Below are 24,125 nucleotides of genomic sequence, written 5' to 3' on the forward strand. Positions count from 1 at the left end.
TCCGGCTGGTGCCAAGCATTTACCACCCTCACTTCCTGCGTACCACCCTCACTTCCCTGGAGGAAAAACATGCATTTTAAACGTTTATTTAGAGCCGTAAGAATTCCAACGAGTTTAATTTAAATACAAATAAATATCAAAATATGGTTCTGAAGGGAACGCCACCACACACCTCACCCCGATTCAGGCATTTTCTACATTCCTATTAAAAACAGAACTGGTTTGAAATAATGCAGATGCGCATCCTAAGGACTACAAATGGTAACACGTGTAAGAACAAAACAGGCTGCTCACAGAGGAACGCAAATGGGCGTTACAGACATTCACAGGGACAAACTCCAAACCATACTTTCTTTTTACTCAGGTACCCAAAGAAAATTAGAAAGCAAGTATCTAATGGTACAAGACCTACTTCCCAGCAATTCAGGCTTTCAATCTATCCACCGTACACATGCACAGCTTCGTTCTGGGGGCTAAGTTTGGGAGCAGGAAGCATGCTGTGCACTCAAAGGCAGGTGTGCTGCTTTGGGAATACAAGCCCGACTTCACTATACAAGTGAGCAGCACCTGTGCTCAGGAGAGGTGGGCTGTTCCAAAGTCACTTTCGTGCTGTTTGCCAGTTTGCAGAAGCAACTCAAGAGCGACAGGTTGGCTAAAGGCTCGCTAATGAAAGGACATGAGAAAGCAGACTCAATCAGCACATACTGCACCTGAGTGCACACATTCCCAACGTCCCACGTGCACGAAGGAGGAAACACTGCCAGGGTGGCCCTTCCTCAGATCTTTTAATTTTGCACAGAACGTTCAGAGAGAAGAATGAGCTGCAGATCAATGATGTCAGCAAAATGCCTTCCATGAGACCCCTAAGCCTTGTATGGGTGAGCCTCAGCAGGCAGCAGAGCCAGCGCTGCCATAATTACTTGTGCCACTTTAATCACATTGAGAAACCTCCACCAGCCAGTCAAGAAGATAAAGGTCAGACTGGTTGGTGTGGTGGGCAAACGCTGAGGCCACATGATTGACAGATGGCTCTGAGGCTGCAGCCTTATTCTCACACTGTCACATCTGGTTTATGAACAGCTACCACTAACAGGGGGATCCTGAACACAAATATTAGAGATGCCATTGCTGCACTGTGAAGCTCATGGCACAGGACAGAGCCCACTGGTGTGTAACTTACCCCAATGCAAACGCAGAGGCACATGCCTACAGCCCAACGGACACTGAGAACACCTGTGCTGTGCCACGACTTACAAAGCCAGCAAATAAACATGCAAAATAAATTTGGCTTGGTGCACACAAAATATTGCATGCACGGTTACTAAGTGTTGCAAAGTCTATTTAAAATGAGTTTTATTGAGATGAAAAAGTTTTCCTTGGTAACTACAGAATGTTAATCAAAAGCAGGTGTTTCCCCCTCCATTAAAAACACAAATTGGAATACCTTTTGTTTAAAAAGACTTTAAAAAGTAATCAGAGTATTTCTGGATGTGCTTCACTGGTTGCTGTCTCTAATCTTGCTAATGAATGCAAGCTATCCAGAGGTTGTCTGCATGTTCATCAGAGGCTTTGAATGGAACCTACTTTTTGTAACAGCACTCAGCTGTGAAGCTACGCAGGCAACAAAGAGCACCCAGCAGGCCACCCAGAGTGTCACAAACACTGCCATGTACGGCGGCGCTGTGCTCAGGTGGAGCATCCTTCTCACCCTACAAAGTACAAAAGCATTGGAGGATTCCAGGCATACAAAGCAGTGTTTCTTGCTACCACCATCCATTCAATAAGCATCATCTTCTAGATTTCCAGGCTGCTCTGGAATAAGGAGTAGTCCTTTTCTTTTCTGGCGGTTTGAAGTAAGAATAGACAGGCGCTGCTGGATATTCTGCGTCTGGATTTTCTGCCATCATTTTCAGCTTGGCTTCAATGGCCTTTATTTTTGCACTGACGCTGAAAAGAGGAAAAACAGAAGAGAAATTGAGCTTAATCTTAGCACAGAATCACACTGACAGCAATCCAGAGATTCTGCTGACACTGGAATTCCCATTTACCCCAGGAGCAGCTGGGCAGCCCCCATCACTGCCTCCATCAGTGTGAAACCAGGAAGCAGGAATCTACTGCTTAAGGCCCACACCATTTCATTCAAAACCTCAGTACAGATTTGCTTAGGAAAGGACCTCCATGATACAACACAGCACTGCAAAATAACCGTCCTTGCACCTACTCAGCACTTTCTTGAGAATTCTAAGCTAGACAAGCACACAACGAGGCTTCCTACATCATCTGAAATGATGTCATTTCAAACAGTCTGAGCATGTGCAGTAGCTCAGTCAAGGCTGTTGGAAACAGCAGAGAAATGAAAGCCAGACTTCCTCGCAGCTACAAGACCATTTGGGATGGGAAAACCCCAGGTTCTAATTGAGTCAGGAAGAAACATTATTTCAACATTACCAAAGTTTATCCCAGAGGGAGACGCTCTCCAAGGTTACACCCCGAATTCCTGGGAGGTTTGTTATCCACAGTTCTTGCAGGGTATGGACTGAGGAACGTTCCCTTCTCCGCTGCAGCTTCCTTCAGCATCCATCCCCACTAAAACTACTCCATCGTACCAGTGACGTAGCTAACAGTCTGCATGATTGGAGTCTCTCTGTTCAGTATTTCCTAGCATGGTACCTTTTTATTTTTTTAATTTAATGGAAATATTTTGTTTTAATCTCTCACTGTTATGAAGGAAATTCTTGCTCATAAGTATCACTTAATGAAATTAGCACAGCACAACACCTCTCACTGAGGTTCATATGAAGAAGTACAAAGCACATTCTGGCTAAACAAACTCAAGCGTTGCACGCTCCAATTCCTCTCCTTATCTCTTCTCCTTCACATTTCCTAGCAGTTTAGTATGTTAGAAAATGAACATCAAGTCTTAAGGAGCTCATTTCATGTAGGGCCCATCTGCAGGTCGGACTTTTAGTACAAAGATAACAGTTCTTGACCCTACTGAAATCTAAGGTGTCTGTTCCCCACCGCTCCCACAGTTTGGTCACCTCTCACCCGCTCCATCTCCTACCTCAGGTTGGACTGGGGTGGCTCCGTGCTGGACGATGGCTCCAGACTGATTGGAAGAATCTTCTCATTCTTATTATGATCGTATCTCTGCAAATGGAAGACCAGTATTCAAGGTAAAACTGGAGTCATGAACAAAAACATCTGCTGACAGATACATTTTAAATTTGAATTAATATGACCTCATATTTGGCGAATCTTTCACTATGAAGGATTTGATTTTGATGGCCAAACACCACAACAAATTCTAACCACATCTGTTGAGTACCACCATGATAACATGGACCCTGATACTGCAGATCCTTACATCTTATCCTGTTTTATTGCTTTCTGTTCCTATCTAAGACAAGGATGCTAAATTTCACAGTACTGCATCACTACACTGTTTATACAGACATTGTTCAGAGTGAGAAGACAACCAAAGCACACAGCTACTCAGAATTATGCAGTGACGGAAGAGAAACACACTCCGGATCAGTTGTGAACCATCTCCTTTCTGTGAAAAGCAGCTTGTTAGTCTGCCTCCTCAGTGGGCAATGGGCCTCCTGAACTATTCACAGCATTCTGCTTCCTTGTTTCGCTTGGCACAAACTCAGATTTGTTTTTCAGCAGGGTTGCTCAAATTGACAGTGTCTAGTAAGCCTTGGCTGCTCATCTTAGAGCTACTTAACACGGTGCTGTCACTGCCTAAAATAAACAGTTGCTGCAATAAGGTTTTGTGTCGTTAAATCTTTCCATTCACAGATTATAAAATGCCATGCGAACTGAACTGATTATTTATGTATGTTCTCCCCCATCCCCTGGCTGGCTGCGCACTGAGCTACCCTGCTGAACTCCCAGCTGAGCAGACACTCTCCCCCAGCTGAAGCTCCTTTTATGGATCGCTTGTCAGGCATCCGGAAGCACATGGTGCTCCAGTAGCTGCAGAGCTTGAGAAAATGGAGACTGGATTTGCACAAGTTCTGATGTGCTGACAAAGCCCTGGAGCCTTCAAAGCCAATAATTAAAACAACATGGTCTCCTTTAAGAAAGATACCTGCTTTTCCTTTTTCTTTCCTGCCTCCCTCCCCTCCCCATTTTCTTCATGATTCCAAAACAAATGCATTGTTATACTCAATTAAAAAAAGAGAGGAGCACATTGACTACAGGATAATCAATGTGGGTTAAAATCACATTACTCAAAGGTAAATAACAATAAGCACCCTCCTCTGTCTTCCCCCCAAAACTCTCTCTCTACAGACAGTTATTCAAACTAAGTTGCTTTATATCAGTTGCTGGAGTCAATAACTGCCTGAGAAACAGGACAAGAATTCAGAGGTGTTAAAACAAGGATGTTGCAGAAGGCACTCAAGTGAATGATAAAAACTTGATGTTTTATTCAGTAGAGCAAACAATAAGATGGTATTTAGTTTAGAAGTGAAACACCTTGCTTTACAAGTCAGGAATAATTACAGCTGCTGCCAGATAAGTGCTTTCAGAAGTGGAACAAAGTTACAGAGCACTTAATAGTTGGGAATTTCCATGCATCTCCAATCCAAAAGGGTGCAAAACCACAAAGGGAAGGATACAATCGTTCAGCCAATCATTCACTAAGTTTGGGAAAAGCTGAAAAACAGAAATTTAGAGTTCACAGAGCTCTGATTAGATGCACCTTTACAAAGAACATCAGGTTAAACAGCCTGTTCTCATTCACAGCTAATTCAGCTAGTTAAGGAGGATACGAGAAGTGGTATATTGTCCATGCTGTTTCCATGGGAGTTATTTCCTAGAACGGACTGATATTATCTTGCCAGGCTAAGACAGCCTTCACAAGAATTGTTCCTTAATATTAAGATGTTTTGACTTTGCAAGCTAATTTTTATCTACAGCAACAGGCTTACCTTGACTTGTGCGTGCGCCCACCGCACCACCAACTTCTTGGAAAGGGCCAGCTTCCCATTGAGACACTGGATCGCCTTTTCTGCTTCCTGCACAGGATGCACAGGAAGACAGTTCAATAAACAAACCAAGTCTTCAGTCATAACCGTCTCAGATGTAAAGACCCTTTTCTCTTTGTAAATCAGTCCTCTGGAAGTAAAGCTAACTGTCTGTAAAGAACGTTTATCCCATTGTATCCCAACCCAGGAATACTTGGAAGACTCCCACACCCATCTGAGCAATCAGACTTTTATAAACCAGCAGGGCAGATTCTTTCAGTTGTTGCAGGGAGGAAATGGGGAAGATGATCACAAGTTCTGAAAAAAATCAAATGCAGAAGCTATTGGAACAGCATGCTGACAGAGCTCTGTGCCACACCAGCTTCTCTAGAAACACTGCCATTTCTTACAGTGGCTACATGCCCCATTAATACCCTACACTAATGGCAGATCTTGTTAATGTCTGCTTGGGACGTTATCCTCTTGGTCCTATCCAGACTAAGCAGTGAAACCTCACTTCTGGGGACACTCGCACGTTCCAATGCTGCTCCACCTGGTTATGAATAATCATTCCAGTAGAGCTTTTAGACCTCGAGTGCTGTGTCACAGCTCTTCTGACACACTCGTGGTTTCTGTAGTCTAGGTATTTCACGTATCCCTTCCTGTTTCAGCTTCATATTGACATAAAAGAGACGGGGAAAGAAGCTACTCCCTTAAAACAAAAAAGCAACGTACCTGTTTGGTTTCAAAGTTCACAAAGCAGTAACCCCTCGGCTGCCCCTCCAAGGCTCCAGATTTGTGAAAGAGAAAATCAAATTGCTTTACTTTGCCAAACTTCTGAAGGAGTTTGAGAAGGTGGTACCTGAGGGGGAAAAAAAGACATATGGCACCTTTCAGTAGTTTGAAAGTACGGAGACAGACTCGTGCATTTCAAGCTCAGTAACACAAATGGTTCAGTTCAGTCACGTACCAATTCCCAGATATATGCAGAGGTGGGCACCCATTACACAACCACGACTCTGAGCTGCCCGGCCTCATCAGTGACAGCCCTAAACCCCAAAGCACAAAGCCTTCCTCCCAGCAGTGCCAGCTGAAGAGCGTGCAGGTTTTTTGGACAACGATGTAATGGCACCCAGGGGGCTGCAGGACTTTGCCTCTTGTCTTTTACTTCCAAGCATAAACACTGGCCCTCTCCAGCCCTGACAGTCTGAAGCTCCATCTCCTCTGCTCCCTCTCTATGCACAAGCAGTTCCCTCAGCACCTGCAGTCCTTGCTGCCCTCCCTGTCCCTGCACAGGCACTGCTGCACCCATACCTTCCCTGTGCCAAGCTGTATCACGATGCTGATAAGGACATGGCTGAAAATACAGCCCTGTTCCCACCTGTCTGGAGGAGCTGAGAAGCAGGAAGGCAGAATGAGCAGAACCGCATCCAGGAGCTGACAGCAGACCAGGTGGAAACAGCACCAGACAGATCTCAGCATGGATCAGGCAAAATTAAGCGTCCCTGGCTCAGCCAGCTTTCTGGTGACACGCGCACAGCAGTCAGACACTCCTGCCATTCAGCACGGAGTGTGCTTTTTAAATGAAAAAAACAAATGGGAAAAGCTGAACTAAAGTTGTGCACTTAGCACTTGGCGCACTAAGCAGTGTAAAACAAGGAGCACGTTTGTTGTACATACACATCTAACCTTGAAAGTTCCTTGCAGCTTTTTGGTTCCCTCAATCCAATTGTTTAATACTGCCAACTGACCTAGCAGGCAAATGACACCTGTCACTATTTCACCAGTTGGCCCAACCCAGAGATTAGGAATTGTCTGAGGGTTTAATAAGGGGATCTTAGGACTCAACTTCACCCAATTAGCAGTACAGTGTTAGTTAGTGAGCCAGGCAGCCTAAGCCCAATTCCCAGCTTCCCGGATGAGAGAATGCTCAGAGCCCTGGAAGCTTGTCAGGGTAACTCCTACTGCACATGAACCAGCAGGCACTGGCCAGAACAGGGCATGTCCCAGTGCAAGCAATCAGCAGTGTCCCAAGACACCAAACACATCAGGTAACTTCAGGGACAGTCCAAGCAGACAATACTTTTCCTAATAAAGCCCGATAGGATGTTCGAAACAAGAGATCGCCCTTTGTTAAGCTTCAGGAGGCAGGCAAGAAAGTTCCAGGAACGTGAGTCATCTTGCAGGACAGTCACAGTGAACGTTCAGGATGTGCACTTTCAGAGAGGTGAAGGTACAGCAGGCGTTCAGCCCAGTGATGCGGGAGGGCCAGGTTCCCTTCTCCTGCAATTACAGAGTCACGGGAAGGGCAGCGATGATCCTCACCACATTTTGTTACACAACAACAGCAAACCCCTGCAACTACTCTGCCAAAGGAACAATTTGTGTTGTTGGCTCCAACTCCCAACCCTGGAAGCACTGTGACCAACAAATAACGCATTTCTGCTTCCTTGTCAGCAAGTCGTAGTCATTCCTTTAAAAAGCATTTTACTAGAAGAGTTTGGAAGCAACCTATGGAGCCAATTTCATTCAGAATCTTTAGATCTAGACGATACAAGCATGACTTCCAAGCCACAGATGCAATTCTTAGCAATGCAAGCTATCTTCTCTGCAAGGAATGGCTCTGAATGAAGCTGTGTGTAACCAGAAGTTCCAGGCTTTGATTACAATGTGTTGTTAATACAGCGAGGCATTAAGAGAAACGTGACTGTTATCCCTGAGCAAAGATAACTTCAGCACTGAAGGAAGACCTGTCACGAAAAACTTGAGATGTTTATATGTTTACTGAAGAAGTGTAAACGTGTAAAAAGCTTTATCATGGCAGTGACTGCTTATCCAGAGCTTAAGAGTTATTCACACAGATGTGGCCCCAAAGATCACCACAGCCAACCTCAATTTCCACTTCCTGTCATCTGATGTGAATGCAAGACAAACCCGCAGCTCCCCCATTTCCTTTTCCTCCAGTCTTCCTCCTGGCACCCTGAGTGCTATTCAAACACAGGCAAGGCTTCCTCTGAACAATGCTATCCCAAGGATACTGCAAAGGTACCGGCCACATGCTAAACCTATTATTGCAAAGAATTTTGCCCCACTGGGAGTCAGTAGGAGTCTGTAACAACAACTCATGCACACATTGTTTTCAAGGTGAGACTCATCTAGATGAGATTGTAGACAAGCAGCTGAACAGCCAAGGAAGCTGAACATCCACTATTTCATACCTGCAGGTAATTAACAGTCATTCAAAGGCTACTAGAAACCAGATAACATAAGTACAGCTGCAGTACTGGAAGTGCCGCAATTTGGGTGGACAAAAATTTAAGCCTCCAAAGGCTTTACACACAGGGATTAGCAGAGGAGGCAGTTCTACTCCACGTGCCATGCAGGAGGTGCAACAGAAGTCACAAAGCAGTGATGTGAGCAAAGGGCGCAGCACAAAGCATCTCCCAGCCCACCAGGGGACAAGTGCTGCACCAGGCCATGCCGGCAGTGACAGCAGGGAGCATAGGAATCCCTGCTCAGTGATACCAGAAGCTGAGCGCCCACTGCCCCCCTCACACCCTGCTGCAGCAGAACCCAAAGCAGGGATTGTTCAGCACTGGAACTGCCTACACATTACATCCTACACCACAGCTGGCTGTGTGGACATGTGGTGCCAGCTTGCCTCCTTCCAGCTGCTAAGAAGCTGCAACCCCCGACACTATCTGCTGCCTTATGTAGAACACTTCTTGGGATGCTAGATAAAAGAAGTAATCCAAGTAAACACTACTAGCAGGGAAGCTAGCCCACCAGAAGATGCATCAAACCCTAACAAGAAGGTATGACAACATCTGACACCCTTGGAGACTCCCATTTGAGTCACAGCTGCTCAGCGCAATAACCTCCCATAAGCCACCAGCTTACAGGCTGTAATTTGTAGGCAGCCCTACATTCATGAATTCCTATTACCACAGCTTGCACTCAAATGTATACGTTACCTATTAACTCCCCAGTGCTTGATTGCAGTTATAGGTTGCTCTCTAAATGGAAGTCTTGGATTAATTCAAGACTTTCTGAACTCATTTCTGCTCAAGAAAGTCACAACCAGTTATTAACCCTACTAACAACCAATCAACTTTTCTCCATCTTAAATAAATCTAACGTGAAAATTGCAGGGGCAAACCTTTAAAATCAGATAAAAGAGCAAATGAAGAAACAGCTATTTAGCTTTCAGGTATGTGTTTTTAGTCATGCAATTAGTAAGCTCAACAGGGATTATTCAGACAAGCAAGCACGAACAGAGCTGTGAGCCCTTGGATAAGAAAGTGAGGGTCAGGCTGATTGATAAGAATGTACTGAACTGATACAGAAACATGACTCTCCCTACACTGACATTATTATGCATTAAAAGGAATTTCCTTTATTTTCTTCATAATGAGACAGATCACAGCGTATTTTTTTCAGTGGAGCACAGACAACAAAACCATGACAACATCGCTAAAGCAGAACCAAGAGCAGGATGTGAGTCTTAAGCCAGAAATACAACCCTGTCTTGGGCAACACAAGCACTGTCACCCATTGCTGGGCAAACCTGAAACGTTCGAAGGTATGGAATAATTTCACACAAAGCTGCTGCTTTCCTGGCCTACATTCAGAGAAACAGACTGAAAGCATCTCCAAAAACACCATTAACCCCAAAACGTGAAGGATGTGATGCATTCACAAACACACACAGTTTTCTCCGTGCACCAGCCTGACCTCCTGAATCCCCAAGGACCTGCAAACACACCCACTAAGTCCCATATCTGATTGCACCTGGTCAGTGGATGCGGACAAACCAGAGAAACAGAGCTGTGGGATAGAAACAGTAATTAATGCAAAAGCAGCCAAAGCTGAATGGCTGTAAAGCACAAAGCATGAATGATTCCATGAAGAGGCTCGCAGGGAACTGCTCTGCTAAGATGAACCACATTTAGAACAGAACCCTGGCACCCGCACACACATAAAGATGGAAGGAGAAAAAGTACTGTGGGATTGCACGTATAATAGTTAATGAAAAACGCTTGTTTTTAGACAAGTATAAACCCTGCGTTGCTCTGTGTGGGTTTGCTGCTTCCCAGCGACCATCCAAATACTGGCAGCAAACCCTGCCGTAGTTCTGCAGTCCGAGGGCAGGCTGAGGAGGTCGTTCTCTGCAGGGGGAGATACGAGGCGCGCACTGCAGTGCCTGCCCCCCCCACCGACAGCACACGACAACAGACGGAACCCTCGGGCTCCCCGTCGTGGAACGGGGCTCAGCCACGGCCCTACCGCCCACACCGGGCGGGCTGACAGCAGAGCGTGACGGCGAGCGAGTGCGGGGAGAGCAGGGAGGGCAGCCCGGGAGGGGAAGGGGACGGGTGCCGGGAGGAGGGGCCGCCGGGAACGGGAACGCCGCGGCTCCACGGGGGGACGCGGGGCGGTACCGCGGGGCCCACACAGCCACAAGGTTAAACGCCCGCCCGCCCGCTCACTCGGTGATCTTGGGGTCGAGGTTGCCGATCCACAGGCGGTGCCCGTCCTGCAGGGCGCCCTCGGACAGGATGGCGGCGTTCTCCAGCGGTAACGCCTGTCGCTCCGGCTCCATGGCGGCGGGAGGCCGCCCCTCACCATCCCCGGCTTCGCGCATGCCTCGCTCCGCCCTTGGCGCCCATCGATGACGTCACGGAGCGGGCGCAGCTTGATGACGGCTGCTCGGCGCGACGGTGAGCGGTGCGGCGGGCACGCGCCCTCCTCTTTTGTCGCTCCCGGTTCCCGGCCCTGCCCGGCTCCGTTCGGACCGCGCTGTGCCGCCCACAGCGCCGCACCACAGCGGGGCGGAACGGCCGCTCCGGGAACCACGACGGGCGGGGCGTCCGCGGGAGAAGGGGCCGGGCCGGGCCGGGCCGAGCGCGGGGGGCGGGGCCTATGAGGGGGCGGGGTCTGGCGTGGGGGCGGGGCTTCCGCGCACATGCCGGGCTGCGGGATGCCGCGTGGTTCGCCGCCGGGTGTGAAGCGCGGAGCAGCAGTCAGGGCCGGACACAGCCTTAGAGCAATGCTGCTCAGTAACGGGAGCGTGAGGTGCATGAGGTGCTTGAGGGCTTCGGGGCCTCCATCCTTGGGTGGTAGAAATCAAAGTTCTGGTTAACCGGTGCGCAAACAGCCAGCCCCGTAGTGCTGACTGCTGGCATACACACAGATACACACACAGATACACACACAGATACACACACAGATACACACACACACACCTCAGGCTTGAAGCCTTTTCCTTTTAGCACACTGACCTGCCTGCTTCTTCCCTTTACAGGTAACCGATGGCTATGGCGTTACGATGCTTTAGGCACCTGCACTCCCTGCTTCATTGCTCTTCTCTCGCAGTGGTGAGGCAGCTGCCACAGCCCCCATTGCGCTGCACAGCGCTGCTCCTGGATGGCTGCAGGCACTGCACACACCCCCTGCTGCTGGCCAGGCCACTGGCTACCAAAAAAGGTAAAGCAGCAGTGTCCAGCAGTGTTTGCAATCCTTGTATGTGATGCCAGATACCGATCTCAGGGAGCTGCTGTTGCACCAGGGCAGTTTATGGCTATCATTGCAGTCCCAGCTAGAGCTGGTGCATGCAATACGACCTTCACATCTATTTTGGTTTGTGCTCTAAATTGTTGGGTTTATTACTCACTGAAGGATCTCTGTTTATCTTAGACTCAACTCTGAATCTAACGACAGTCTTCATTCTGTTCAGTCTGAGGAAGAGGAGGCTGAGGGGAGACCTTATTGCCGTCTTCCAGTACCTGAAAGGTTCTTACAGTGAGAGTGGGGCAGGTCTCTTCTCACTAGTGACAAGTGACAGGACAAGGGGAAATGGCCTCAAGTTGCGCCAGGGCAAGTTCAGGTTGGATATTAGGAAGAACTTCTTTACAGAAAGGGTGGTTAGGGACTGGAATGGGATAGACATGGTTAGGGACTGGAATGGGATACACATGGTTAGGGACTGGAATGGGCTCCCCAGGGCGGTGGTTGAATCGCCATCCCTGGATGTGTTTAAGAGCCGTTTGGATGTGGTGCTCAGGGATATGATTTAGCAGAGGTTTTTTAGAGATGGGGTACTGGTTAGGCTGTGGTTGGACTTGATGATCTTCAAGGTCTTTTCCAACCTGGGTAATTCTATGATTCTATGATTCACTAATGCAGTAATTGAGTATTGTGAGAAACTGAAATTACTTGTCTGTGTAATGTGCAGCTAAAGGTAAAGGGCAGACACAAGCCAAAGTGAACATCAGCGCTGCCTTGGTTGAGGATATTATCAATTTGGAGGAAACCAACGCGGACATGCAGGCAGTGGTAGAAGCTCTGAAAGAAGATTTCAACAGAAATCTCAATGTCAGAACCTCACAAGGTTGGTGCATCCCTTGTACAATGCTCTGCTGCTGGAACTCAGCATTCGGGGTTGTTGTTTTTTTTTCCAAAATTGATTTTATCGAGTTATACACTGGGCACCCAATTACTACAACCTTGACATCGCTGACTAAAGGCTCTCTTCACCCTGAGCTTGACCAGGAAGAATCCATTTTTGTTAATAGCTTCCTGGAAATAGCTTTTCTAAGTGGGAGATGTCAAAAGTGTCTAACTGAACTGTTTGCAGATGTGATGAAGAAGCAGGTTGTCAGCTAATGGTGCAGTAGGGCAGGAAAAATCCAATTGCCATTAAATTAGCCTTTTGGAAATTGCCATCAGACTGGTGTCTGACGTGTACAAACTTTTTTTTGCTATGCATCTCTGTGGTTACTGACCTTTACAAGCTTTATTCGCCGAGTGAATTGCGTGTTTCAGGAAGGATCGTGAATATGTTTGACTAAGCTACAGTTACTATAACACTCGGAACATATGTATTTTTAAGTAGTATCAGGTTTCAGGGATAAAGTGTAATATTAAACAATGACCAAATTTGAATCATCCACCACTCCAGCTCTGGCAGAGGCTCTGCAGTCTTTTGTAGAGCTGGAACATGTAGCTCAGTCTCTTAACTATTTATTTTAGCTGTAGGCATTTTTTATAACTGCGCTGATAAAGTATCTCCTGTCCCGTGTGCCTGTTGGTCTGTTAACATTTTGCAGCAGAAATGAGAGAGCGGATTAAGAGTAGCTCAGGGAGAAACAGAATACTTTAAATGAAGTAGTGGAGAGCACCTCCTCTGGGGACCTGGGAAAAAAAAAAGAGGAGTTTAAGGGAACATTGCTAAATTCAAGGCAGTAATTTTCTTGACTTTTATCACAACATCTTGATCTCCTTTAAATTCTAAGCATTAAAAAAATAATTATTTCCTCTTAATTCTTAACAATCTTTGTTATGTTTTCCCATTCTAGTAACAGAAACGAAAGTTTTCTTTTCATGTTTTTGTGCCCTAATGTTGAAATATTTTACAAGTGCCCCAAGGGATGTACAAACACGAACAGCACCTGAAGGCTGAAAAAATACATCATTTTTTTCTTTTATAACATCCGTATTTTGCACAATGGAGGGAAAATAGGGCACTGTATTTATACTACAGCATCATCCCGAACTGCAGTGTCGTGCTGACGTTCCCATGTGTTTGGTTCTTTTGAGGGGCCCTTGACCACATCATTGTCATGACGAAAGATGGGAAGTTTCCACTCAACCAGCTGGGGCAGATCTCACAGAAGTCCCCCCAGCTCATTGTAGTGAACATGACCAATTTCCCAGAGGTAAGGACATGTTACGGGAGGTGTGGCGAGGGGAGGTACCTACCATGGGAACAAACAGGTTGATACTGTGCAAAGAAACAGGTAGATAAAAGCAGTCACGTTGGCTAAGAGCTTGGACTGCACTGTCACCCCTAGTCCAACGCAAGCTGTCTTTTGCTGCAGACTATACACCACATGGCATGAGTTCCACGTGCTTTCCCCGGTTACGTTGGCAAAGTCCCAGAGGAGGCCTGTGTAAGGCACTTGATGCCTAAGTATTTTCTGAAGTGTACCCAGCGTGTGTAACATGGGAGAATGAAGAACCCTCATCAGCCAGTGCACCAAGTGAGAGCGCTGGAAAAGCCGCACCATGACTTTGTCTGCATCCAGGCAGGAGGGGGGCAGAGAAATGGGTACATGAGAAACAGAGTCAGATTGCCCACATATTGCCTGCATTTGCTTCCCAAGCCAAAGGATCTTTTTTACCTGAGCTGGAGCTATTTCTCTCAATGCAACTGTTTTATACCATAATTGTTTTGTGGGCAGATGGAACTCTTTGATAACACTACACACACTTTCACTTGATATTGTTACTTACAGCGTATCATCAATACTTCCTAGCACTGGAAAGCAAATACCAATCACTAAAGAGTCTAGGATAGAAAATAATTATAGAAGAGGATTTGCTGTGCAGCTTTTACTGAGCATTTTCTTCCTACAGAGCAGGTTCTGTACACAGAATAACACACTGACAGTCCTAACACGCTGAAATCACCTTTGTCACATTTCCTCTGCTCCTTTTGTTTCTTAGTGGGGCAGTTGTATCTCACAAAACATTGGCAGAGCTTTAGTTTGTGCCTCAGTTGATAAAAGCTGAACTTCATAAGTGTGATCTTCTGCAGTAGCCTGGAGCTCAGGTTAACAATAGGAAAGAACATCAGAACTAGCAATGCTCCTTGTAGGAAATGCCATGCTAGTGCCAAAGGAATGCAGACCAGCCCAGTCTTGTTATTGTCAGTGTCAGAGAATGAAACAAACTGGCAGAGCACTGTTGGAGTTCACAGCAGAACTGTTATTTAACCGTAACATTTGACACCGTGAAGGTACAGCAGTGCTCTAAGACAAGGGGGGGAAGCATTTTGATCACTTTGCAATTAGCCGGCAAACCTGCACACCTCACCTTTCAAGCAGAGCAGCATCAGCCAGCTGTGATGGAGTTTTGAAAAGTTAATCCTAAGTAATAGGCTGTAAAATAAACATAGAGCTGGGCACAAGCTCTGCTTCTCAGCCAACTGCTACTGCTGTGATGTAATGTGATTACGTTGTAGTGCTGAAGTGGTTAAGTTAGTTAACATTTCTAAATGGGTACTGTGTGATTTCTGGTGGAAAATATTCAACTGGAATTTTTAAATGCTGAGAATCTTTCATCTCCTTTGCCACAGTCAGGCCATGCCTTGGGAATTTATTGTGGTTTCACTCTGCATTGCCTCAAACCATTCGAATAGTTTCAAAGCAGCAAAACAGTTTTCTTCTGTTGTTGCTTCCCTTCCCCTCTCCCCCCTTGGTACCCTCGCTACCCTGACACTGAGTGCAGCCATAGTTTCCCATTCAGTTTGATCAAAGCTCTCCACACCAATGTAACTTCCTGATCTTACTGGTAACAGAAGTAAATGTTTCCATGTTCTGTGGAGATGGATTGCCAACTATTGACAGAGTTCTGGCATATGGGAATGATTATTTCCTAATTCTTTTTACCTTTTGATCTGTTTTACAGAGCACAGCTGCAGCTATGAAGGCTATAAGGGAGAGCGGAATGAACCTGAACCCAGAAGTGGATGGGACACTAATTCGGGTGCCAGTTCCTAAGTGAGTATCAGTCCACGGTTCCCTCAGTTCATCATTATGCAAGATAATGCAGCAGGGCTGAGCCTTACATGGAGCCAGCCCCCTGGAGCAGCTCCATGCCCAGCACCTCTGCTCGTACTGCGTCACGCAGTGTGCTGGCATGCGGACAGAGGCAGCAGCCCTGCTCTGAGCACGTTTGGGTGGTAAATGCACAATTCTGAGGGTGCTCAGTACCGGCAGTGACAGAGCCCTCAGTAACACCCTGAGCAGATACAGAGGTGTGAGGCCACCACGGGTGTGATCAGACCTTGGGGTACTGCAGACAAGTGCCATGAAGGGCTTCGTGCACTGCGTGTACACAGGCCCCATGCACTGTGTTGCGCAGAGGTGACTCTACTTAAATAGAGGGGCTTTAGATCTACTTTAGAAAATTCTCTTGATTTTTATCTGGCATTTTGATCAGAGAAGTCTAATTGCAGCTTTCTGTTGCTGTTGGTAAAGGGAACGACATTATCATTCTATTTGCTGATTTTCTGTATCCCCTGTGCTCCCTGCCCTTCCCCCATCCCTCAGGAGAGGAGGCAGAGGAGGAGGGCACCATTATCTTCATAATTGCTGAGGCTCCCGGGTTGCTGCGCAGTGGTTTGATTGTTAATGGGCACTTGGGTCATTCTTGAATATGAATTGCAGGGGAGGAAACTCAGAAACTACAAATCCCAATCTTTAAAAAAAAAAAAAAATACTGTTTTTCCAACAAATAGCTACATTCTGTCACTTTCTTTTGTGACACTGCAGATCAAAAGCAGATCTTTTTTTCCCAAGAAAGATCTGTCTCATGAGCTGCCCACTGCTCTGCAGAGGAACCGTTCTGCTCTCGGTCCCGTTCCCCCTGGCAGCTGAGTCCTGGAGCCCCACGACCAATCCATTTGCAGTCTGCACAACGCGCCCTGCAGGTCTGCGCATCATGGACTCCTCTCCACCCTCATGGGCTCCTCTCCACTAAGACAACAGAACTGCCCAGAGTTCATCCCTTACAGACAAGATGAACATTTTCTATCTTTAAAACCTTCGAATGCAAAGGGGAGAAAAATGCCCAAGTTCTGGAAGGGAGGACCCTTTACATCCCCAAATTGCTTTTTCAGAAGTGTTTCATTTTCTCAGATCTCTAAACATGATCACAGAAAGATTTGGGGCAGATGCACTGAAATTGCTGAAATGACAGCAGGTGTGCAGAGCAAGGAAACCAACAGAAATTAAGAGACAACAGTGAGTTGTGCTCCTGCAGAAATGGATTTTTTCAGGAGGGGAAGCACATTAACAGTGAAATCAAACCTAAATGATCTTTCCCTGCTCCTTAAAACCACTTTCTAGGTGGACTTATAAGGTGGACACACACACACAGACATCATGTTTTGCCCTACGCAAGTCGGTGCTTGAGATCACTTCAACTGAACGTTTAAGAATGTTTGCCTGTCGGTATTTATTCCGTTAGTTTAGGTTTTGCATTGCAGTTCAAACATGCAGCGGTTTTAGAGACACACGGGTTGCGTTGCTGTTTACTTCTGCTTCCTGCTAGGATCCCCTCCGCTCCCAGAGGCATTCTCCTGTTTGTGTTGCTAGCACTGCATGGGCAATATTTGTTTGTAGAAAAAGTATTCTCTGAGGGTTTAAAAAGAGAAAAAAAAAAAAAGAAAAGAAAAGCAGCCATGGGAACACTTGTATTGGTCGATCTCGTGGCCGAGTTTGACCTGACCTTGTGCCTTTTATGGTATTGCCTCATTTTTAGATCCATCTTTTTTGGACCCATTGTGTTACACTGGATATTGTTTGTAAATCAGTAATATTTTTACACATGTTTTACTGAAAGCCAGATGACTCATTTGAAAGTTTAATGACTCATTGTGAGCTTTTTTTTTTCCTTTGCCCTTTAAGAAATACGCAGAGATACCTACAGAGAGGAGAAAGGACTCGAGAAATTTCATTTAGAGAAGAAAGCACAAAGCTGAGCTGCGTCGCTCCAGATCACTCATCATAATAAGTCTCTTTCACGCTTCTCGTTGAATAATATATTTTGCACCCTATGTTTATCTGCAATTAGGCATGCGGAGTATCTAGTTAAGCCTGCTTTCCTTTAACTGATCCCTCTCGTTTGCAGGAAATTCCTAACATTTGAGATACAGAAATTATTCCTACCCGCAAAAACGCGTTGTGTTGGAGATCAGACGTGGCCTGCATTGTTTTCACTGCGGGTGTGCTCATGCCATATGCTGGGAAAGGAGCATCCAAGCGCCGCAGTGCTTCAACCACCGGTTGCTGGTTGGGGCAGAAAAAGAGCAGATGTTACTGTGGGGCAGCGCACGGCTCTGCGTGCACCACTGCGTGCTCCGTGGGCTGTGCACAGTGGGATGGCCCTGGGCACATGGCAGGGTTTGAGCCCACTGCTCTGTACCTGCAGAGGCAGCGCCGGTCCTGGGGCTTCATCCTTATCCCTACAGGGGGTGGGCAGCCCTTCCCCGTGTCCACTTCACACTTTGGCTCTAAAGAGGGGGCAGCTGCAGCAGTTACTAGACTGAAAAGCAAACACATTTCAAGACAGCTCCAAGTCCCAGATCTGGGGGCAGGATTAAGCAACTGTGCTTAGAAACCAAGGGCCTGGCTTGTGTTGATGGATTCCTTAACCAGAAACAGCATCAGACTGAAGAAGTGTCCGTTTCTGGCACTGTTGGTAGCATTGCTGAGGATTTACATACGGTCTGGGTGGAACGTAAAACCCACTGAGAACCTCTGCGGCGCTACGCAGTGATAAAAAGGAATTGGTGTTAATAAAGACAGACAAGGAGGCATGAAAGCTGTGACCCTGTGCCAAGAAGCATAGGAAATCTGGCAGCCCTGCATAAACAAAAACATTTCCTTAAAGGCTCAACAGCCCCAAGCAGGAGAGCGATACCCTCAGCGCAATCTACCAGAGGTGAACACGAGCAGGGAGGTGAAGGCAAGCTGCACTCGGCCCCAGCAGGGGCAGCCCCAGCAGAGCAGCTCTCCTTGCCACCCAGCAGCTGCCTCTTCCCAGCTCAGCAGACAGGGATCTCCTTCCCTTCCCCCTCCCAAAACGCTGCCTGAGAATCTGACCTCCTGCGGACCCCTGTCTGTGAGCTGTGCCACAGGACCTCTGGCTTGGGATTCTGAACCAGAGAAGCCCTAAAGGCATCGATGTTGGGATGCACAGGAAACCACGAGTAACCTCGCTCACTTCCAATCAGACATCCAGGTCCTGGCTGCAGCCTGCTCTGAGCAGTGGCCCCTCGGCAGTGCCGGATGCTGTCCCCAGTGTTTCCCCTGGCAGGGTTGTGCCGGGTCTCTGCTCTGGGCCTCTCGGCTCTCCTAGGGATATGGAACTAATGGAAAGATGATTCCTCTCTTCTTTGAGGTAGAAATAACTGGCAGTGCTCAGGAGCGGTCAGTGCCTGTGCAAACATCTGCTACAGGAGAGCACCAAGGGTTTGCCATACAAGGCTCAGCTCCCACAGCCCGTACTGAGCACTGATGGGGAGCCCTCACCCCGTGCTTCCTCAGCTCTCTGCAGGAAGGAGCTTGGCCTCGGTGTTCCACTCACTCAGGCCATTGCAGCCAATTTCTAAGTATCCCATATGAAACGTTTATCTTGCAATATCTTCTGCAAGCAGATGGGTGCTGACTTGCCAGCAAGTGTGCTGTGTTTTGCATTCTCAAGGTAATGTGGGAACTGCAATAGCCACAAAAATAGTTAAAATATTATTGTTGAGCACCAACAGTTGTTGACAGCAGTCGGCTGTTGGTGCTGGAGCGTTACCGGAGCTCAGACGACGTGTCTGCTCATCCTGAGTTGGGTTCAGGCTCCTGCTGCACTGCGGTTTCTGTTTGGGTCGAAGAGTTGGGGATTTACTCCCAGCAGTGCAGCAGCAGTGCTGCATGGGGTGAGCTGCAGCCAGCGTTCTGTGTGCCTTCTGTATGAGCTGCTCACTCCAGAGCTGTTGGTTGTGCTGCCTTGTCACGCAGGGTGATCCAGGTGTGTCAGTGGAAGGGCCTGGTCACAGTAAGGTTGAGTGCAATAGGAGTTCCATGGCTTCCAGGAACAGAACTCAACCTCTGGCTGTTGCACGGAGACTGTACTGAGGGTCAGGGATGGACAGAACTTCCCTCACAGCTTTGCAGGCAAGCTGCACTTCTCAGCTCTGCATCACGGGTGTGGAGCTGGGTTTTCCCTCTATCCCCAGATGCTTTGGCAGCAGAAGAAAGACATTAAATGCTTCAGCATGACTTTCAGGCACGGCAGTGACAACCACGAAACAAGTGTGTTCAGTCCAAGCCCTTCAGCTCAGGGCTGCAGTAGGAACTTTCCATTCGAGGCTGGAGACCGTCAGTGCAGAGCTGTGTTGCTGTGGCAGACACTGCACAGAGACAGCTGAGTTGCTCGGGGGACTGAAGAGGGATGAAAGCCCTCTGTGAGCAGCCACAGCACAGCACGGTCTGAGCACAGCCCACAGGGTGCTGAGTGGAGGCCTGCCCACTGCAGGACATCAGTCTGGCTGTGCCATGCATTACATTGTTCTTTGTTTTCCTCCTCCTCACTGATAGGGTAACCAGAGAGCACAGGGAGAGCCTGGCCAAGCTCGCCAAGCAGTCCACCAACAAATCCAAAGAAGCCTTGAGAAAGGTGAGGAGCAAAAGCATCAACCAGGTGAAGAAGTTCAAGAGCAAAGTGTCTGAGGACACCATCTGGCTGCTAGAAAAGCAGGTAAGTTTCTTCCTTGCAGTGTAGTGCAGTTGTTGGCTCAGTGGGGCAAGGACAGCATTTTTCCCACACCTGACAGAACTCCAGCACTGAGAAATGAGGTGACTCTGGGCTGACTTTTTGCAGTATGCAGCAGCTGCTGTGTTTGCTTTTGCTTTGTGAGATTTGGGGCTTAAACCTCAAACCCAAAGTTATTTTATGAACAATTGTGAACTAAACAGGGAAACAAAATTTTCCTCAAAAGCTTTCGTAGCGCAGGGGGTCATTATACAACACAGCTGATGGGGAGCAAAGCTGCCCACGCCCGTCATTGTACCACACAGAGCCTGAACATCACTAAACAGCTGGTGCTAATAAGGATTGCTCCAGTTTGTTGTTAATGAAAGGGCTAGCAGTATTCTCTCTTGTTAGGAGTTTTTGGCTCTGATTCAGGAAAATACTTAAGCACATACCTAATTCCCCGAGAGCAGATGTCACTAAAGTCAATTACTTGGGCATAAACTCAGGCACAAGCTAAGTGTTCAGCTGAGCTGATGGCTGCAAAGCAGGCTGTGCCTTTTTGGCCATTTGTTTGTTATCAGCTGAAGTCAGGCACCTTGCAAATGCTTCGGAACTGCTCTCTGTGTGCTCACAAAAATAAACGTTGACACAGAGAGCATTTCTGCAAGCAGGAAAAATGGCTGCGCTGTTGTAACCAAATCCTGCTGGGAGGTGGTTGTCCCACAGCAGGCAGATGGTTTTCTGCTGTTGTAGAGGTAGAGTCTCACATCTAACTTTCACCTGCATCCAGATTTTTCAGCATAAGGAAAGGTCATACGCTCGTATACCTGAGAGTTGAGCGCATCTTAATCAGACTGGGGAAGCAGTGCACAAAAGCCCCAAAGGCTCCAACCTCAGTCTGCATGTGCACCCATCACTCACCCAAATGCACATTTTGGTACTGTTCACATGCTTGCTGCATCCATCCCTTGTTATCAGAGTCCCTAATCACTGGGCAGAGCTTCAACGATGGTTGCTTAGTTCTTTGTACAATAAGTCTCTTGCATAAGGAAAACTCAGACTTGTGCTGTGTTGCTGCAGATCCAGCAAATGGCAGACAGTGCTGCAGCAGAGATGGACAAGCTGCTGGCAGCAAAGACCAAGGAGCTGCTTGGATAAACACCACCCGTGTGGACACACTTCCCTTCCAGCAAGAACAGACTGCCCCGTGCCCACTGCCATCCCAGCCTGCAGCCAGGCAGCCTCAGGTGATGGGCAGGGGTGGCTCTCCCAGACCTGGGTGCTGGGACCCCATGGCTGCTGGGATTTCCAGTCCCGGATTGTACTGGAGGGAGGGGGGGGGGGAAGTCTGAAGTTCTTCATTCAAGTGTCAACAGAATTAGGTGAAGTACGATTAAAAATAAAGCGTTAAGGACAATTGGAGGCTACTGAAAGGATTCCCACAGCAGAAGCTGTGACCCAGGAGGTAACACTGCCCTCTGCTTCGGGTAGCAGTTCAGCAAGAATTGAAGCTTAAGCCTCCAGATGTGTGGCTGCCTCACTGGTCCATTTTCTGCATGTCTCTGACCCTCGGCAGGCTTCAGGCCCACTGTGCAGCCCAGCTCTGTTATTTCTAACAACTCTCAGCCTGTGTTGGTAGAAGAAAACACAACATGGAGGAGAAACCCAGCGGTGTCTTGGTGTGATCCTTGTCATTTATTCGTGCTCAAAATAAAGTCCAAGTCAACCTGGGAGCTTTGCAAAGCCATCGTTTGCCCATGTGTGCTGCTGGTGACACGTGCCAGGGGAAAGGAGGGAGAAGCAGAACGGGGTTCTGAGCATGTTCCTCAGCCCTTGGTTACCAGCAGGTACTTCCCAACAGCAGCAAATAGCTTCAGGCAACAGCAAGGGGGAGCGAAGGTGGTGGCCAGCAGCACAGCCCCTCTCCCAGAGCAGTTGGGTTCAAAGAGCACCAAGTGCTCTGCAGTCCTTAAATAAACAATTCCCCAAAAGTTAGTTTGTGTGCAGTGGGGAGGGGGACAAGGATGAAGGATTTGCTCTGCTAGGGCCCCACATGTCAACAATTTCTCTGCTTTGTGTATTTTGGCCAAAGCACTTACCATGATAAATGAATAAAGGAAAATGGCGAGCCCAGGGCGGTTACATGGCTCAGAAATTGCTTTCAGCTGATTACCGTATTTCTTTTGACATTTATCAACTCGGCTTTTTTGCTGTTGTTGCAGCCTCTGCATCCCAGCAGCAGCCAAGGGCTGAAGGATTTCCCTGTACCTGTGCAGGGTACACCTGGAGGGCACCACAGGAGCTTCTCATTGCAGGGAGGAACTCCTCAAGTATCTGCACAGGACAGTGAACACAGTTCCCACGTCACCCACTAGCTGTCCTTGCCCCCAGCACCAAGGGAACAACACAGCAGCCACACCTGCCCTCAAACAGCAGGACAGGGACAAAAACAGCAGCTGCAGCCCTGGCACCTTCCACACACACAGCAGAGCACAACCTGGCACACATCAGCACAGTGCAGACAGCCAGCACCCAGGAGAATGGACACAGCACTTACTGTGCTCGCATGAGTTGGCCCACAGTGGCAGCTCCAGGTGCTCCTGCTGAACCTGCTGTGCTGCTGCTCCACAGGGCCTGCAGGCTGCCAGCCCTGCTCCAACCACAGCAACAGAAGAAAGCAGAAATAAAAAGCAAACGCTTCCTGCAGCAGCATCAGCAGGAAGCCCTCAGTTAGCTGAAGCCTGGGCTGCACCCAGAGCTGATAAGCTGCAGCTGATGCTATTGGAGGGTGGAGGAGCTCCAGCTGTGCTGAACAACCCAGGAGGAAAAGAGAACACAGCTAGAAAACACGGCTGTGACGCAGCTCTGATTTCAGTGACGCTGTTTTGGCCACCAAATGGAGTGGGTGCAGTGGCAGGAAGCATCCTGGGGGCTCACGGGGTGGTGGGATGTGAGGAGGGCTGTGGCCAGTCCCCTTGAACTGGGTGCTGGGAGCCAAGTGCCTCCCATCGGGTCCCTCTGTCCCTGCCTGGTGGACTCTGGGGGGCTCCTGGAGGTCTCACCCCCCTATGTGGCCCAGCAGCCACCTGCAGGTGCCAGGGACAGCAGTGCCAGGGGAGCGGGGCGAGCTCCTGCAACCAGCATGGCTGAGAGCTGCGGAGAGGAACCGGAGCGGGAGAGAGCAGCAGGAAAAACTCGGAGGAAGCTGGAAGCTCTCGACACAGTTAAAAAACAACATTGCTCTTCAAAATAGATGTGATTGCGCTCCTTATGAGTCATCGAGCAGAGACACCGAGATTGCTTTGTGCCAGGGATGAGCCCGGGCTCTGATTGTGTGCCTCCCGGATTTGTATAAAACAGAGCATGGATGGCATGTCAGAGTTTACAGCTCGCATACATTTTCAGCAGTGAGCTTTGCAAAATGTATCAATGTAATCTCTGCCTCCTATATTCCGTGTTGATTAGACACGATTTCTGGCTGGATTTTCAGAAAGCTCAAGTGCTTTTTTAATCACTACAGAAGCTCATTATTGCTTTCCAGTGACTCTTATGTCCTTCACTTCTCCTTTCAGATTAGAGTCTATAGTCAGATGAATATTGGATGATTTCATTACATACAAATGCAATCAACAGTTTTGCATAAATTTCTCCTCTTTTCTTGAGTTTCAATTGACCTCAGCACCCGTGGAGGCAGGCGCAATACACATGTAAATGAGCTGGCGTTGCTGCAAAGACACGGATGCGAGAAACAAGATAAACTGTCAGATAATATTCGGGATTTTAAGAGATCAAAAAAATACTTCCTTGCTCAGCCAAGCCCTGAAAATGGCACCTTCA

The 24,125-nt window shown here is 47.8% G+C and overlaps 2 protein-coding genes and 1 long non-coding RNA gene across 3 annotated transcripts; 1 reads left to right on the forward strand and 2 right to left on the reverse strand.

Moving 5' to 3' along the window:
* Positions 1-76: 76 nt before the first annotated feature.
* On the reverse strand, positions 77-10,620 carry RBM18 (RNA binding motif protein 18). The gene is made up of 5 exons (XM_072352721.1): positions 10,466-10,620; positions 5,712-5,838; positions 4,941-5,027; positions 3,065-3,150; positions 77-1,947 (listed from the first exon to the last, which is right to left on the reverse strand). Exons 1-5 carry the CDS (start codon positions 10,618-10,620, stop codon positions 1,788-1,790), a joined length of 615 nt encoding a protein of 204 aa, XP_072208822.1. The 3' UTR covers positions 77-1,787.
* MRRF (mitochondrial ribosome recycling factor) lies at positions 10,568-22,440 on the forward strand. The gene is made up of 7 exons (XM_072352720.1): positions 10,568-10,696; positions 11,281-11,462; positions 12,211-12,366; positions 13,575-13,693; positions 15,447-15,538; positions 20,132-20,291; positions 21,369-22,440. Exons 2-7 carry the CDS (start codon positions 11,288-11,290, stop codon positions 21,444-21,446), a joined length of 780 nt encoding a protein of 259 aa, XP_072208821.1. The 5' UTR covers positions 10,568-10,696; positions 11,281-11,287; the 3' UTR covers positions 21,447-22,440.
* LOC140260393 (uncharacterized) lies at positions 12,386-22,948 on the reverse strand. The gene is made up of 3 exons (XR_011905540.1): positions 22,846-22,948; positions 17,711-17,830; positions 12,386-13,169 (listed from the first exon to the last, which is right to left on the reverse strand). It is a non-coding gene; the product is annotated as an uncharacterized lncRNA (long non-coding RNA).
* Positions 22,949-24,125: the final 1,177 nt, after the last annotated feature.

The sequence above is a fragment of the Excalfactoria chinensis genome, chromosome 18 (assembly GCF_039878825.1).
Source record: "Excalfactoria chinensis isolate bCotChi1 chromosome 18, bCotChi1.hap2, whole genome shotgun sequence".
NCBI lineage: Eukaryota > Metazoa > Chordata > Aves > Galliformes > Phasianidae > Excalfactoria > Excalfactoria chinensis.